At 43.3% G+C, this 17,362-nt stretch overlaps 1 protein-coding gene across 2 annotated transcripts in view; it reads right to left on the reverse strand.

Annotated features, from left to right (window-relative positions):
* Positions 1 to 17,362, reverse strand: part of cdc23 (CDC23 (cell division cycle 23, yeast, homolog)) — a 60,482-nt gene that overhangs the window by 31,420 nt on the left and 11,700 nt on the right. For both annotated transcript variants that reach the window (XR_011593028.1, XM_070878530.1), the window contains exons 7-12: positions 13,624 to 13,801; positions 11,085 to 11,182; positions 6,797 to 6,878; positions 5,535 to 5,688; positions 4,359 to 4,478; positions 2,973 to 3,048 (exon numbers count right to left, since the gene is read on the reverse strand). Coding sequence is in view for 1 of the 2 variants with exons in the window: in XM_070878530.1 (XP_070734631.1) it covers positions 2,973 to 3,048; positions 4,359 to 4,478; positions 5,535 to 5,688; positions 6,797 to 6,878; positions 11,085 to 11,182; positions 13,624 to 13,801 (708 nt within the window). In the remaining variant the exon portion in view is untranslated. The remainder of the gene's footprint in view (positions 1 to 2,972; positions 3,049 to 4,358; positions 4,479 to 5,534; positions 5,689 to 6,796; positions 6,879 to 11,084; positions 11,183 to 13,623; positions 13,802 to 17,362) is intronic.

Raw genomic sequence — 17,362 nt, forward strand, 5'->3', positions numbered from 1 at the left:
TTTCTTCGCCCAGAGGGTTGTGAATCTGTGGAATTCTCTGCCCAAGGAAGCAGTTGAGGCTAGCTCATTGAATGTATTCAAATCACAGATAGATAGATTTTTAACCAATAAGGGAATTAAGGGTTATGGGGAGCGGGCGGGTAAGTGGAGCTGAGTCCACGGCCAGATCAGCCATGATCTTGTTGAATGGCGGAGCAGGCTCGAGGGGCTAGATGGCCTACTCCTGTTCCTAATTTTTATGTTCTTATGTTCTTATGACCTCGCATCAATTGCCATTTGAAGGAGAGAGTTTGAAACTACTACCACCTTTGTGTGTAAAAGGATTTCCTAATTTCACTCCTGAAATGCCTGGCTTGAATATTTCGACTATGCCCCCTAGTCCGAGACTCTCCAACCAGCGGTAATAGTTCCTCCCTATTCATTCCCTTTAATATCTTGACAACTTCAATCAAATTGCCCCTTAACCCTTTAAATTCTATGGAATACAACCCTAGTTTGTGTAGTCTCTCCACATAATTTAACCCCTGGAGTCCAGGTATCATTCTGGTAAACTTATGTTGCACTCCCTCCAAGACCAATATATCCTTCATAAAGTGTGGTGCCCAGAACTGCTCACAGTACTCCAGGTGTGTGTGGTCTAACCAGGATCTGTAGCTGTAGCATAACTTCTACCTCCTTGTATTCTAGTGCTCTAAATATAAAGGCCAACATTCCATTAGCCTTTGTGATTATTTTCTGTGCCTGTTTATGACATTTTAATGGTCTATGTACCTGGATCCCAAGTCTCTTTCGGCCTCCAATGTTTTTAGCTTTTCAAAATTTAGATAGTACTGTGTTCTATCCTTTGTTGAGTCCCTGCCCCTGATTGAATATTAGTTTCCTTGGGATTTGTGGCATGCTATCCATTTCCTCTACAGCACTATGTGCTACACCTCCAGGAGATAGGCCTCTTCAACATACTGGTGATAGTGTGGTTAGGTGGCTAAACACAAACGGGTGTCGTCACAATTTTGTTTACTGTATTGAACTGAGTACAGACATAAATGCCTGCAGTATCTAACCTGTTCACCCCAAACTTAACATTTCTTAAGAGTAAATTGGGAATAATCAGAAATATTATGGTAGAAAATAACATCCAAATAACAGTCAAGGATTATACAGAGCAGCTCTAAAGATAGTGATTGAACAAAAAGGAAATAAAAATGACAGAACTTTCCATTTTAGCAGAGAAACTTTAATCAAAGAGCAAAATTGCACCCGTAAGGTCTGACTGGGGTTTATAAAAACATAAGAAATAGGAGCAGGAGTAGGCCATTTGGCCCCATCGAGCCTGCTCCGCAATTCAGTAAGATCATGGCTGATCTTCTACCTCAACTCCACTTTCTTGCACTATCCTCATATCCCTCAATTCCCTTAATCTCCAAAAATCTATCGATCTCTGTCTTGAATATACTCAACAACTCAGCTACCACAGCCCTCTGGGGTAGGGAATTCCAAAGATTTACCACCCTCTGAGTGAAGAAATTTCTCGTCATCTCAGTGCTAAATGGCCAACCCCTTATTCTGAGACTGTGACCCCTGGTTCTGGACTCCCCAGCCAGGAGAAACACCCTCCCTGCATCTAACCTGTCAAGCCCTGTAAGAATTATCTACGTTTCAATGAGGTCACCTCTCATTCTTCTAAACTCTAGGAAATATAGGCCTAGTCTACTCAATCGCTCCTCGTAGGACAATCTCCCCATCTGAGGAATCAGTCTGGTAAATCGTCATTACACTCGCTCCAGGGCAAGAGACCAAAACTGTACACAATACTCCAGGTATGGTTTCATCAGGACCCTATATAATTGCAGCAAGACATCTTTACTCTTGTACTCAAATCCTCTTGTAATAAAGGCCAATTTGCTTTCTTAATTGCTTGCTGTACCTGCATTTTAACTTTCAGTGATTTGTGTACAAGGACAACCAGGTCCCGCTGAGCACCAACATTTCCCAATCTCTCACTATTTAAAAAATACTCTGCTTTTCTATTTTTCCTACCAAAGTGGATAACTTCACATTTCTCCATATTATATTCCATTTGCCATGTTCTTGCCCACTCACTTAGCCTGTCTATATCCCCTTGAAGCCTCTTTGCATTCTCCTCACAACTTACATTTCCACCTAGCTTTGTATCATCAGCATTACATTTGGTCCCCTCATCCAAATCATTGATATAGATTGTGAATAGCTGAGGCCCAAGCACTGATCCTTGCGGCACCCCACCAGTTACAGCTTGCCAACCCGAAAATGACCCGTTTATTCCTACTCTCTGTTTTCTGTCCGTTAACCAATCCTCAATCCATGCTAGTATATTACCCCCAATCTCATGAGCCCTAATTTTGTTTAATAACCTCTTGTATGACACCTTATCGAATGCCTTCGGAAAATCCAAATACACCACATCCACTGGTTGCCCTTTATCTATTCTGCTCGTTACAACCTCAAAAGACTCTAACAGATTTGTCAATCATGATTTCCCTTTCATAAATCTGTGGTGACTCTGCCCAATCCTATTATAATTTTCTAAGTTACCACATCCTTAATAATAGATTCTAGCATTTTCCCTATTACTGATGTCAGGCTAACTGGTCTGTAGTTCCCCGTTTTCTCTCTCCCTCCTTTCTTAAATAGTGGGTTTACAATTGCTACCTTCCAATCTGCAGGAACCGTTCTAGAACCTATGGAATTCTGGAAGATGGCAACCAATACATCCACTAGCTCTATAGCCACCTCTTTCAAAACCCTAGGATGTAGGCAATCAGGTCCAACTTCATTATAATCAACAACACCCATTTGATCATTTAACAGATTAAAAACCTCTACGTCTCACAGATGTTATATTTCCCTAGTTAAGCTGTAATATGCCATCATCGCTTGCAGTGCCACTTACAAAGTCAATTTACCTACCGAATAAAATAAAAACTGCAAAGTACCTTCTTGGCTTCAGCCAGCTGATTCAGCTTTTCATAACATTCACCCAAAGCAATGAGCATTCGAGAATCATTGGGTCTGTGGGGGAAAAGTCATCATGTAGTTGTAATGGAGATAACCTGGACAATAAGACAAGAGAGCATGGCGTGGAGACTATATGCAGCTTCAATTGTGGGAAAATAATATGGGCCTGGAATTTGCGGTCCTGGTGACGGTGACCTGGCAGCTTTGAAACTGACTGCAACTTCGAAATTAAGCACATGCGCAGCCTAACGCAGAAATCCTGCAGTGGTGGTCTGTCATTCACTGCTCCAACACGGGCTGTGCTGTGCGCACCGCGCCCCCCTACCCCCACAGAGCCGACAATCAGTGCAATCTCTCAAATCATGGAAACTGACAAAAACTTTGGCTCTTCCGCAGTAATTACACGGTTAAATATTCCCTTAACAAAGTTATACCCAAAAGGGATTAAGTGTAACTGGGGTTTAACAGCATATTGACTGCTAAACAAAGGTTATGGCCCTGAAAAACTAGTTTTAATTTTGTAGTGTCAAATTTATCCATTTTAATAAAAATAAAAATTAAAAATAATAAAGATGTTTATTCATCTTTATTTCAGATTTGCCTTTTTCCCCATGTGAGAGCCCCCATCTTTGTTCTGTCCTCGCTAACATTTTTTTTTAAAGTTAGAATTTTAAGTTTACCCACTTTCTGGTTTGCTGACTGTGAGAATTCTGCATTTTGACTGGCTACTTAGACAGCTTGTTGACGTCACAGCAGCTCGCCCTACGGGATCCCCACTATACTAATTTGAATTATGCATCGGAAAACCCGAACTTCTCGCGAGATCTTTGTGCGAAGCTTACTTCGGGGCCAGTGGCAAACTCCTTTGCTTCGCCACTGACCACAAATTCTGGGCCACTAATCTTTAAGATTATACATTATACCCACAGGAAAGATTCTTCTATTTTCTGCCTGTGCCCTTAAGCACCTTGGAATGTTTTTTCAATATTAAATGTGTTATATAACTCAAAGCTGTTGTTGAACTTATCAGGCTGCAGCTTTTTGTATTTCAAGGTCGTCATACATTACACAGCTAATTTCAGGGATTTTTTTCTGGCTCATTCATTCAAAGTCACCACCCCTCCTTAGAAGTGGTATAAAATCTTGACAAAAAGATATGTAGGTTTAGAATCAAAGCCTACACTTGCTCGGTGCAATTAAAAAGATTGAAATCTGTCCACTCAGTTCAGCTAATTCCACACAAACATCATTAAAAATCTACAACGGTGAACAGCATATTGATTCTGAATCTTTCCAAATTACAGATGGTATATGCTTATAGACGTTTTAGTTGAGCTGCAGTTTTGATCTCTTCAGTGGCTTACCTCAGCTGATGGGCTCGTCTGTAATAATACAAACAGTAAAATGGCATCTTGAGGATCTCATAGGTCTGTCCCAGTCCGTACCAAGCCCTGTAATCTCGTTTGTTCACCTCAATGGCATGTCTGCAGGGACACAGGAAGTTGAAGGTATGACACAAGGAATAACTGGTGCAGGCTGCTCCTTGGCGTGCAGTATAGGGAACTGAAGACATTTTCCTCAGAACCTTGGTCAGACCGCATCTGGAGCACTGTGTCAGTTTTGGGCATCGCACTTCAGGAAGGCTATATTGATCTCGGAGTGGGTACAGATTCACCAGAATTATATCAGGGCTTAAAGGGTTAAATTATGAGGACCGGTTGCACAAACTTCACTTGTACACAATTGAGTTTAGGTTGAGGGGTGATTTAATTGTGGTTTAAAATGATGAGAGATTCTATAGAGTAGATACTATAGAGTAGATAATCATAAAATTAAAGCTAAGCTTACAAGAGTTAAATCAGAAAGCATTTTTCTCACAAAGAGTAATGGAAATGTGAAATTCATCCCCCAAAAGGCTGTGGATGTTGGGCCAATTTAAATTTTCAAGACTTGAGATCGACAGATTTTTATTAGATAAGGGTATCAAAGGATATAAATGGAGTTGAGTTACAGATCAGCCATGATTTAATTGAATGTTGGAACAGGCTCAAGGGGCTGAATGACCCCAAGAATTCAGTATTTACTTCAATATTTTAATGGGTTTAAGTCACTGCCAGGATCAGAGGTATCAATTTAACTTATGGAGCAACATATTATTAATATCCTATGTTTGCCTCCAATAGAGGCAACTCTGAATTGTAAAGTATTCTTCCCTCTTGCTGTTGGAGACAAGGAAACCCTCTAACAGGGAGTTTGCCTCGGGTGCCGTGGACAGAAAGTCCCACTGGTGGCAAAGCTAAATAGATGCTGCCAGTGACACAGTTGCAACTTTCAAGCAAATGCAGGTCCCAGATCTTATATAAGCATAGTTCTCCTCTTGTGGCCAAATCTTCCCCACAGCATGGGGACCTAAGCACTTAGTCAGTAGAGTTTTCTGCTGTAAGTGAATGGAAAAGGGATGGAGTACACAGAAATGATATGCTTGGATATGTACCAGTTTAGAGTCAGATTTTCGATGCAAAGTCAATCGGATTGTGTACCTGTAGGCCTGAATAGCTGCTGATATGTTCTTCATCTCCATATACTCATGACCCATTAGTGTCCAGGCACCAAGGTAGCGAGGATTTAACTTCAGTGCTCGTTGGAAGTACAGAGCTGCTTTCTCGTGTTGGGACCTTAAACTGTAGTAATTGCCTTAATGAGAAGAAAAAGAACACTGAATTCACAATTCAGATAACAGCTCTAAGCCATAGAGACCTGAAGGTCCCAGGATCGAATCCTGATTTGCACTTAGTCAGGTAATTGAGCAGCGGTTGGGGTACAACAATTAACTTAAGAACCCTTAGCCAGGGAAGGGTTCACCACATCACTATTAAGTGACCACTGGTAGAAAGTTGATGTCACACCAGGAGAGAACAAGATCAGACTTGGATATTGTGCCCTCCATAGTTGAACAGCAGATGAAAAATGCCCACTTGGGTCAAGTACTGGCACCTGTGGAGCCATATCTTAACAACAGAAAGGAATAAAATATAGGCAACTTGTAAATAGAAATGTCACTATCAAATTCTTCAACTCTGGTAAAGTTGACGGACTTCAATAGTTTACTCTTCAGTTGTGTAGTGCATCAGAGTATCAACGTGTAGCACTACAAGGTAGAAGAATGAATCTATGCACCTCCAATTCCCCATATGGCAAGCTCCCTGATCAGATGCATCCAATTCCTACTGGTCTTGTGAAAGGGACAAATCTCAGTTGCATTCAACTCCCCAGTGGTATACCGGACAATTTTTCTCTTGATTTGTGGAGAATGGGTTTTGGTAGAAGAAAGAGAAAGAAGGTGTCTGTTCCATGGCGGACTTTCAGGTGACTTCGATTAAATTATTCTAAAGAACTGACTGCCAATTGGCACATTGGAGCCCAGATGCAGTGTCATCGGGCGGCAGGACAACGATGTGGACTCGTGGTCCTTTACGTAGAATTCCAAATCTCAGGCATGCCACCATCAAGCAGTGTACTGGCTCTTTCCATGGGAGGGGAGAAAGGAAGATACATAAATATCAAAGAATTAACCTGGACCATCCTCATACCTGATCATTGGTTTCAGAGAAGTACTGGCAAAAGCAGCTAATGCAAAAGATTGAAAAACTCAAGAAAACAGGAGCTAAAAATAAAACACGAGACTCATCCGGAGCACAAATTAAAAGTGGGTTAAATGGACAGTGATTGCAAACCAAAATGAGTGCTTTGGTTTTGATTTTATCAATTTAAAAGTCTCCTGTCTGGGACAAATTAAACTCACCAATCACACAACAGGTTTCCACTCGATACTTGTCAATTTCACAGAGATTGTGAGCCAGGTAGCTCAGCTCAGGCTTCATGTTCTAAGAGAAAAATAACAATGGGAATGGATTTATAATAAAAGCACTAAGTTCCACAACTACTGTAAAGCAAATTGCTCAATTAGGATTACAGTGTACTCTTTTTAATTCAAAGTTGCTTAAATCAAACTATCTGATAAATCAAATTCTTTTCACACAAATATTGAAATTATGAGTAGCCTGTATACTTATACATCAAGGGCAATTTCAAAGGAGGTCAATTTGATGCACTAGTGTTAGAGAAAAAAAATTGCTCAGATTTGGTACCTTTAGAAACAGGAAAGGAACATACAAAAATTGCTAAAAATAATTAGACAAACCACACAACGTATCCTTTAAGTGAAGATGCCTTTATAACTAGAGTTACAAAACTAATATATGCACTCCCAGGAGAGTTTATTTCAAGCTCAGCTTCATCATTGTCCTCGCTCCCTTGTTTGATTGTTAGTATTGCTACATCCGAACGTGATACTGACAAGAGATCTCATAACCTACAAAAAAAATGAGTGTGGCCTGAAGTCTCCGGTTTCTATTTGTGGCTGAAATTGACAGCAGGACCATGCATCCGCAGTCTTTAGCACTCCTTTAATGTAAAGCCACCTAAAGGCTCAAAGAAGGATTGAAGGTCATGGAACTAGCTGTCTCTGTTCCCCAGGGCTTTGCACTTGTTGCTTTGAACAAAAAGTTGCGGTGAAATTCCTTTTGGGTGTATTTGATCTCAGAGATGCTGCTCGGGAGCAGATGGTAACAGCGGTGTGGTAGCAGTTTTTCACAAGAATAATTTCAATAATGCAGAAGTGTACCACAGAACAGAAGAGATCAAACTGCTGCCAACACTCAACATTCCTGCTCCACCTCCACAACTCTCAAATCTACCTCAAAATAGAGTTGTTAAAAAAAAACCTTCAAAAGACAGAGATCCAAAGCGATGCCCTCAGATTCTGCGTGCCACCACACCCAAGATCTCCAATATTACGATTCAGCTCAGTGAAGCATATTGCTTATGACAGGTCCCCAGTTTAAAAAAAACATCAAAATGACTTAACTTTTGTATAAACAAGATTTAAACAAGGTGATCAGAGCTCTACATTTTCTTAGCTTATTTGCACTTTTTCAGTTGAAAATATAGAGACAATCTCAGACAGTACATACTTACTTTCTCTCCCCCTCTCAAACTTTCTGCAATGTTTATTCTTTGGTAGCTTACACTGCATTTTGGAAGTTGGGAAGGACTCAATATTTGCAGAAGGCCCCCCACACAGAAAGTTTGAAAATTACTCGTGCAAATAAGCCACACATGGGTCCAGGTGCGATACAACATTCAAACAAGTTTCTTCTCATTTTAACCAGCGCTCTGCAACATTCACCTTTATCAAATCTTGATTCTATTTGCTTCCATCTCCTGCCCTCTCAATGTCCCCGACAAGTTCTACTCCAACTTCCAATCCCAAGGAGGTACATCTTCATGGGGACTGCCTGTGATGACGACATCTTCATTTCCTTGCTGATGGCCTAGTTGCTTGTGTTAGCTCTGAATTGCTCAACTTCTACTTCCTGTGCCTAAAAATCTCTCACCCTCACATCACTGCAGTGTCTTTCACTCTCCTAACCTGGATAACTCTCTAGGATCTACAAATTTTTCCTCAAGCAAAATGAAATCGATCAACTATAACTTGAAGTGGACATCAGTACCTTATTCTGTTGAGTCTGCTCACTACTTAAATCCGGTACCACACCAGTTCCCATGGGTATCCTCCATTTGCTTAGTTATCCGTTTTTGATCTAACATGTGCCCTGCATCGTACAAGGCTGATTTACTCCCATCTCTTACATTAATTGCTAGGCATGCCAGCAGAGCCCAAAATGACTAACCCTCAGATTTTCCTCCCTCTAGTACAGAAGCACTGAGCAGCTTCCTACGGTAGCACAGCAAGGCCGGAAACCTGAGCATTTTCATATCAATTACAGCAAACAGAGAAAGGATTAATACTTTCCATAGTGTCACGAGAGTTGTCCTCATCTCCGCACAGCTGACAAGTAATCTAATTAATAAACCACTACTTCCACCATAGTCATAGAACTAGCATCTAACTCCTCACAAAATGTTAACTTTTCCCATCTGCCACTTCAACTCTGCAGAGTACTTGGAATTAAGCAGGAATAAACTATGATAAAAATAGAAAAAGACATGAAAGATTTCAATGGAGGTTGGAAGATGAGGGAAGGGTCACATCAAATCACAAGCTTTTTCTTGTACCCTGACCAGAAGGGAGAGATGTGTTGGAAGAACCTCCCAGCTTTGGAAGCATTATTCAGTCTTGTACAGACTTGGGGTTGATAGAAAGTGAGGAGTTGTTGAGAGGGGGGAAAAAAAAAGTGTTTAGCATGTGAGAAGAAACTGACCTCCATGGAGGGAGCCCTCCGGAGATATGGGAGCTCCAACCAAAGACAAGAACGCCAATAGATGAAGGAGGACTCAGGATGCAGGCACGTTATCAAGGCAAGAGCTGGTTGTTGTTGAGTAATTGTGCAAGAGAAATGAAAAAAACACTCCGATAAAGAATTGAAACAAGATTTCATTGCACCTTGACAGGCATGGAGAAGATCAAGATGTGAGAGCACTGGAGACTATAAACAAAGTTGACAAACAAAGTGCAATCATCAGCAAACGTTAGATAGCTTTGAATGATGTGAGGAGGTCATCACTGGTATAAACCGCTGACTTAATGGAAAAAGTGTTAGTGGATCAATCATCAACTAAAGCACAGACAGTGTGATTTGAGAGGAAACTAGATAGCTATGAACATAGCTTTGATGGGAGGACATTTAATGATAATTTATTAGAAATGCCTACAGGTCGACCTAGTCAAATGTGTTCAAGAGCAGAGTCCAAGAGTTTTGGAATGTAGCCAACACGACAACCAGTGAAATAACTATGCTGAAAACCATATTGACGAACATGGATTACACATGATGACAAAATATTACACTATAGCGAGAACAATTTGTCTGAAAAGATTTATTACACTTTTTGTACAATAAATATGCAGAGATGACAGCGGCTTGTCAGACTTGTATAATAAAAATAAATGTGATGGGTATGATTTTGTTCAAGCATTCAGGAAGATGCTAACTCTGGGTGGGGTATGGGTACAGAACACGTGCTGGTATCTCAGCAAAGTGGCAACACAATGAATGTTGGAGGATACACAGCCAATCCCGCTCCAGCCGTCATCCAACGTTCACACAAGCACTTTCCAGCAGGGCCTACTGAATAATAAGTAGGTAATCCAGGGCACTGAAAGAAAGACTTGCATTTATATAGCGTCTTTCACAATTACCAGACGTCCCAAAGCGCTTTACAGCAAATGAATTACTTTTTGAAGTGTAGTCACTGTTGTAATGTAGGAAACACAGTAGACAATTTGCGCACAGCAAGCTCCCACAATCAGCAATGTGATCATGACCAGGTAATCTGTTTTAGTGATGTTCATTGAGGGATAAATATTAACCAGGACACCGTGGATAATTCTCCTGCTCTTCTTTGAAATAGTGCCATGGGATCTTTTACATCCAACTGAGAGAGAGCAGATGGGACCTCGGTTTAACATCTCATCCGAAAGACAGCACATCCGACAGTGCAGCACTCCCTCAGTATTGCACTGGAGTGTCAGCATAGATCTTTGTGCTCAAGTCTCTGGAGTGGGACTTGAACCCACAACCTTCTGACTCAGAGCGACGGTGCTACCAACTGAGCAACAGCTGACATTGAGGCAAATTATACAGTTCCAACTATTGCCAGGACTGAGACCAATTAACTCAGCACAAACCTGGACCTAACCCAGGATTACTGCTCTGTATTGCTTAGTGTTATACTGGGTAGTGCCTTTACCCATTACGGCAGGGGAGCTCGAGGGTACAATTTTACATGACTGATGTTGATAACTAAATCTCAGCTTTTGCCACTAAGGATGCCTCGGTATTATGCGAATTTGAGGATACAATTACTCACAAAGTTGCTATCAGAACGTGTCACTGATTCAGATACTATGGAATAAATGAAAACTTCTAAAGTGTCTTGTAGCATTTCTATACAAAAGCAGAAAACATATCTAGATTAATATTGATTTATTCGAATAGATGGAACAGAAATCGGTTCCATGATTCTTAAACCTCCACAAACCCATAAACCAGAATAGCCAGCCTTACCCGGACATACAGCAGATTGGATAAAGTGTCCATATTCTCTATCCTATATGGGTCCTGATTCCGTAACTCATTGAAAAGGGTTAAAGCTCTATCAATATCTAAAGGTTGGGGAAAAAGAAAGAAAATGTTCAGCATTTCCTGCAATCTTGACAGTATCATATACTTACAAATGAACACAATAAATCAAATCAAAAGAACCCTTCATCTAATAAACACAGGATAACACACTCTGGCACACGTTATTCAGCAATAATGCACTGAAGGGTTCAGATGATTTAATAAGTCACAAAAGTAAACCTGGAAAGGTATATAATATCTTAATTCTAAAATACACTGCTGCACTGCAGAAATAAGTGTTTCAATAAAAAATTATATTTTTATTCAAATATACAGCGGCACTCTTTGCCTAATCAGATGTGTTTTTATTTGTACAAAAAGTAAAATATAAAGAAATTGTTCAAAGTTATGTATGAAGGAGCCACTATCTGCCAGCTGCCTTTAGACCCTGGCATTAAAACATTTCATTATTTTTACAATGCACAATAGGAATTCCTCTGATACTCCTGTGTGACCAAAAAACTAATGATTTAATTAAATTCAGATTCATCATTTTTAAAAGCCCAAACTTATGGCCTGAAAGTACTGCAGTATATACCAAGGACATCAAGGTGCAATAAAACAAATCCCTTTCAGCAACAAAAAACCTGTCAATCAAACTTCAATTTCAGCAAGAAAAACACAGATCCCACTTCAAGTGTCGCACATTTGACTCGTACGGTCTAGTTATTCCTAAGAAAGTTAGCCCTGATTTTCTTTTTTTTTTAAATGTTAAAACGGGGATTGGTCAGGAGACTTTGGCCTGGAGTTTCCACTCGATTGTGCTGTTATTTTCAGCACAATTCGCCCAAAATTGGCGTAACTGGTGCAAAAGATCACGGAATTGTAAGCGCAAATTGCGTTCAGCGCAACTCAAGTTTCCACAATATTTTGCACGAGTTTTCAAAACATTAAGATAGAAACAGGCCCCACCTACAAAGTGACCACACCCCCAGGGTGAATTAATCACAGTCAGGAGTTCCCACTAATTGCACTCGTTTGCAGACCTTTCAGGAGGCTCCAAAAATTAAGCTGGATCTTTTGGGCACAAGGACACTAATAGGTACATTTTAAAAAGGTTTTGAATGTAATTTTTTTCCAAGACTGGCATCATTTTGAGCGCAATTTGTACCAGAATCGCCAACTACACCCAAGGCGGGAACTCTACCCGTGGGACTTATGTATGAAATACAAAAGGATAGTATGCAGGTACAGCAAGTGATCAGGAAGACCAATGGTATCTTGGCCTTTATTGCAAAGGGGATGGAGTATAAAAGCAGGGAAGTCTTGCTACAGCTATACAGGATATTGGTGAGGCCACACCTGGAATACTGCGTGCAGTTTTGGTTTCCAGTTTTACGAAAGGATATACATGCCTTTGGAGGCAGTTCAGAGAAGGTTCACTAGGTTGATTCTGGAGATGAGGGGGTTGACTTATGAGGAAAAGTTGAGTAAGTTGGGCCTCTATTCATTGGAATTCAGAAGAATGAGAGGTGATCTTATCTAAACATATAAGATTATAAGGGGGCTTGACAAGGTGGATGCAGAGAGGTTGTTTCCATTGATGGGGGAAGACTAGAACTAGAGGGCAAGATCTTAGAATAAGGGACCATCCATTTAAAACTGAGAGGAGGAGAAATTTCTTCTCAGAAGGTTGTAAATCTGTGGAATTCATTGCCTCAGAGAGCTGTGGAAGCTGGGACATTAAATAAATTGAAGACAGAAATAGACAACTTCTTAAACCATAAGGGAATAAGGGGTTATGGGGAGCGGGCAGGGAAGTGGAGCTGAGTCCATGATCGGATCAGCCATGATCTTGTATGGCCTACTCCTGCTCCTATTTCTTATGTTCTTATGTTCTCTTTAAGCAATTGACACGTGCAAGCCAAGACCCGATTTGAACCTCATCTCTAGCAGAATTCCAAGCTGCAGTCCCCCTTCAGAGAGACCCCTGGGGATAAAGTGAAACGCAGCAAACCCAGCACCAAAAGTTGCCACACGTCACATCATTGTAGAATGTCAGGGGATCAGAAGCGGCCTCATTATCTCCCTAGACCAGGTGCCAGGGTCACAGGTGCTGCGATGCCACACAAGTGAAGACAGAGAGGCACATTAGTGAAAATATCCAGACACCCCGCATCAATAATAGGACTGTCCAGCACAAAACCAGATGAATGGCAACCCCAACTATACACTGGCCAAGTCTTGCATTGGATTTTCTCATGTACAAAATGATCTCGGTCAAACAAGTGAAGGATTTCTGACGGGACTGAGTTGGATCAAGACCAGATACACTTGGGAGTCACTGCTGAGGCCAGACTCTTGGGCTTACTGCAAACATTCCTAAACTTCAGAGAAGGTTGACTGGCAGGAATGTGGGACCATTTCAATTTGATCTTACAATACAAAAATGATGACACTGCATCCCAACACCAACACTGACCTCTAACATTGTGATAAGCCACAGCAATTTGGGAGATAATGTAAGTGCTTTTGGAGAAGCCAGCATCAATTAGGTTCTGATATTTTTGCAGTGCCTCCTCAATCAGCTGCAGCTCTGTATATATGTGAGCAAGGAAGAACTCTTTCATCCATGTACTGGGCAGCACCATGGGCTTGAGCTGGAAGAGAAAAGCAAAGAACTGGTACAAGCAGCATGCACAAGTTAACATTAAAAGTAATTGCGATCAGAGCTTTAATCCAAGTGCCCGGGAGACATCTCTCGGACTTCCAGGCAAAGAAGTAGAGGCAGAGACCCTGAAACAATCCAATGCTGCAATAGAGGAGTGTAGGGTTATTCTGGATAAATGAATTAAAATAGGCCAAAAGGCTTTCTTTCCTGCAAGTATTGAATTGCCCCTAACATTGGATCCATTAGCATACCCTACTCTCAGGACCTCCACGAAGAAATTACCCGAGGCAAATTGAAGGGCTTTCAAGTGAGTTAGCTCTGAGGAAAGATTGGATAGGCTGGGGTTTTCTTTGGAGCAGAGGAGGCTGAGGGGACTTAACTGAGGTATATAAAATTGAGGGGCCTAGATAGAGTGGATAAGAAGGACCTATTTGCTTGCACTGCTAAGCCCGTGCGGTAGCCGGTGTGCAAAGACCACCCCATTTTAAAAGAACTCACATACAGGCATCTTCCACCCTTCAAAATGAAGTTCGGGACCTGGAACATCAGGACCCTCATGTACAACCCCAACAGCGACAGACCGGAACATCGCACTGCTATCGTTGCGCAGGAACTCAAGATGCTTAGACGTCGACATCGCCGCCCTAAGTGCGACCTGACGGGCCGGGGTAGGCCAGCTCAAAGAACAAGGTGGTGGACCAGAAGAAAGCCGCCGCCATGGAGTTGGCTTCGCCATCAAGAATGAGCTGGTGGGCCGTCTCAGAGACTCACCCTGCGGGATAAGCGAACGTCTCATGAGTCTCCCGCTCACCCTAGCCCAGAACCAGTGCGCCACAGTCATCAGCACGTACACCCCGACACTCGACGCAACAGATGAGACCAAAGAGGAATTCTACTCCAGCCTCGAACAATTCCTGTCCCGAGTCCCTACAGACGACAAACTGGTCTTCCTCGGCGACTTCAATGCCAGAGTCGGTAAGAACACAGACCTCTGGAGAGGCGTGCTCGGCAGAGAGGGGGTAGGGAAAACCAATGCCAGCAGTACCCTGCTCCTGATAAAATGCCTAGAACACGACCTTGTCATCACCAAAACCTTGTTCCGTCGGAAGGACAACACCCTCGCTCCAAGTACCTGCATCTGCTCAACTAAGTCATCGTCCAAGCGAGGGACTGCAAGGACATACGCATCACCCACGCCATGACAGGAGCTGACGACTGTTGGGCGGACCACCACCTAATCTGCTCCATCATTAATATCAATATAGCCCCAAAGCAGCGACGGCAACAAAAACATTGCTACAGAAAAATCAACACCGGGGCACTCAAAGACCCAGTTAAGAAAGCTCTATAAAACCAGTGCTTCACTGCCAACCTGGCGACCCTCGATGACCCCGAGACGCAGAATGCCCACAGCGCCTGATCTGCCCTCAAGGCCTCCATAATCAGAGATGCTCGGTCACTCAACCAGGAAACACCAAGACTGGTTCGACGAGAACGACCAGGAGATCCAGGAGCTAATAAGCTGCAAGCGCAAGGCATTTCTGAACTTAAAGCAGCAACCCAACTCGGGAGCAACAAAGCAGCTCTACAGGCAGCTGAAGGCCGAGGTCCAACAAAAAGCCCGCGACCTAAAGAATAGATGGTGGGTGGAGAAAGCACAGGAGATGCAGCAGCTGGCCGACAACCATGATGTGTGAGGATTCTTCAGCGCAGTCAAGACCATGTACGGCCCAAGCACCCAAGGCCACACCCCACTGCTGGCCAAGAGCAGAGAGACACTCATTAAGGACACAGAGGCACTCAGGGCCCGCTGGAAGGAACACTTCGAAGATTAACCGAGACTCTCGCCTTCGACACGAGTGTCCTCAACTCCATCCCGCAGCATGCTACCTGCCACCATCTCAGCAAAACCCCAGCCCTGCACGAGGTAGAAAAGGCCATCATTCAGCTCAAGAACAAGGCATCAGGAACAGATGGAATCCTCGCCGTGGCACTAAAGTATGGTGGAGAAGCACTATTGGCACGAATGCATGACCTCATCTCTCTTATCTGGAAGGAGGAGAGCATGCCAGGAGGTCTCAGAAATGCCGTAATCGTGATCATCTTCAAAAAAGGGGACAAGCCAAACTGCGACAACTGTAGGAATCTCCCTGCTGTCGGCCACTGGGAAAATCATCGCAAGAATCCTCCTCAACCGTCTTATCCCTGTGGCTGAAGAGCTCCTCCCAGAGTCACAATGCAGATTCCGTCCACGAAGTGGTACAACAGACATGATCTTCACCACACGACTACTACAAGAGAAATGCAGGGAACAGCATCAGCCTTTGTACATTGCCTTCTTTGACCTCACGAAGGCCTTTGACACTGTCAACCGTGAGGGACTATGGGGCATCCTCCTCCATTTCGGCTGCCCCCAAAAGTTTGTCACCATCCTCCGCCTGCTCCATGACGACATCCAAACCATGATCCTGACCAACGGATCCACCACAGACCTAATACACGTCCTGACCGGGAGTCAAGTAAGGCTGCGTCATCGCACCAATGCTCTTCTCGATCTTCCTTGCTGCAATGCTCCATCTCACTGTCAACAAGCTCCCCGCTGGAGTGAAACTGAACTATAGAACCAAGGGGAACCTGCTCAACCTATGTCACCTCTAGGCTAGATTCAAGGTCGTCCCATCTTCTGTCATTGAACTACAGTACACGGACGACGCTTGCGTCTGCGCACACTCAGAGGCCGAACTCCAGTCAACACCTTTACTGAGCCGTACGAAAGCATGGGCCTTACGCTAAACAGCCATAAGACAAACGTCCTCCAACCTGACCCCACCACATAGCACTGTCTCCCCGGTCATCAAAATCCATAGTTCGGCCTTGGACAACGTGGACCATTTTCCATATCTCGGGAGCCTACTATCAGCAAGGGCAGACATCGATGACGAGGTCCAACAACACCTCCAGTGTGCCAGCGCAGCCTTCGGTCGCCTGAGAAAGAGAGTGTTTGAAGACCATTACCTCAAATCTGGCACCAAGCTTATGGTCTACAGGGCAGTAGTGATATCTGCACTCCTATATGTCTCAGAGACGTGGAGTATATACAGCAGACACCTCAAAGCGCTCGAGAAGTACCACCAGTGCTGCCTCCCTAAGATCCTGCAAATCCACTGGGAGGATAGATGCACCAACGTCAGTGCCCTCGCCCAGGCCAACATCGAAGCACTGACCACATTCGACCAGCTCCATTGGATGGGCTACATCGTCCACATGCCCGACACAAGACTCCCTAAGCAAGTGCTCTACTCGGAACTCCTACACGGCAAGTGAGCCCCAGGTGGGAAGAAATGCTTCAAGGACACCCTCAAAGTCTCCTTGATAAAGTGTAACATCCCCACTGGCACCTGGGAAACCCTGGCCCAAGACTGCCCAAAGTGAAGGAAGAGCATCCGGGAGGGTGCTGTGCACCCAGAGTCTCGTCGCCGAGAGCATGCAGAAACCAAGGGTAGTCAGCGGAAGGAGCGTGCGGCAAACCAGGTTCCCCACCCACCCTTTC

The sequence above is a fragment of the Pristiophorus japonicus genome, chromosome 4 (assembly GCF_044704955.1).
Source record: "Pristiophorus japonicus isolate sPriJap1 chromosome 4, sPriJap1.hap1, whole genome shotgun sequence".
In the NCBI taxonomy this organism is placed as follows: Eukaryota; Metazoa; Chordata; class Chondrichthyes; family Pristiophoridae; genus Pristiophorus; species Pristiophorus japonicus.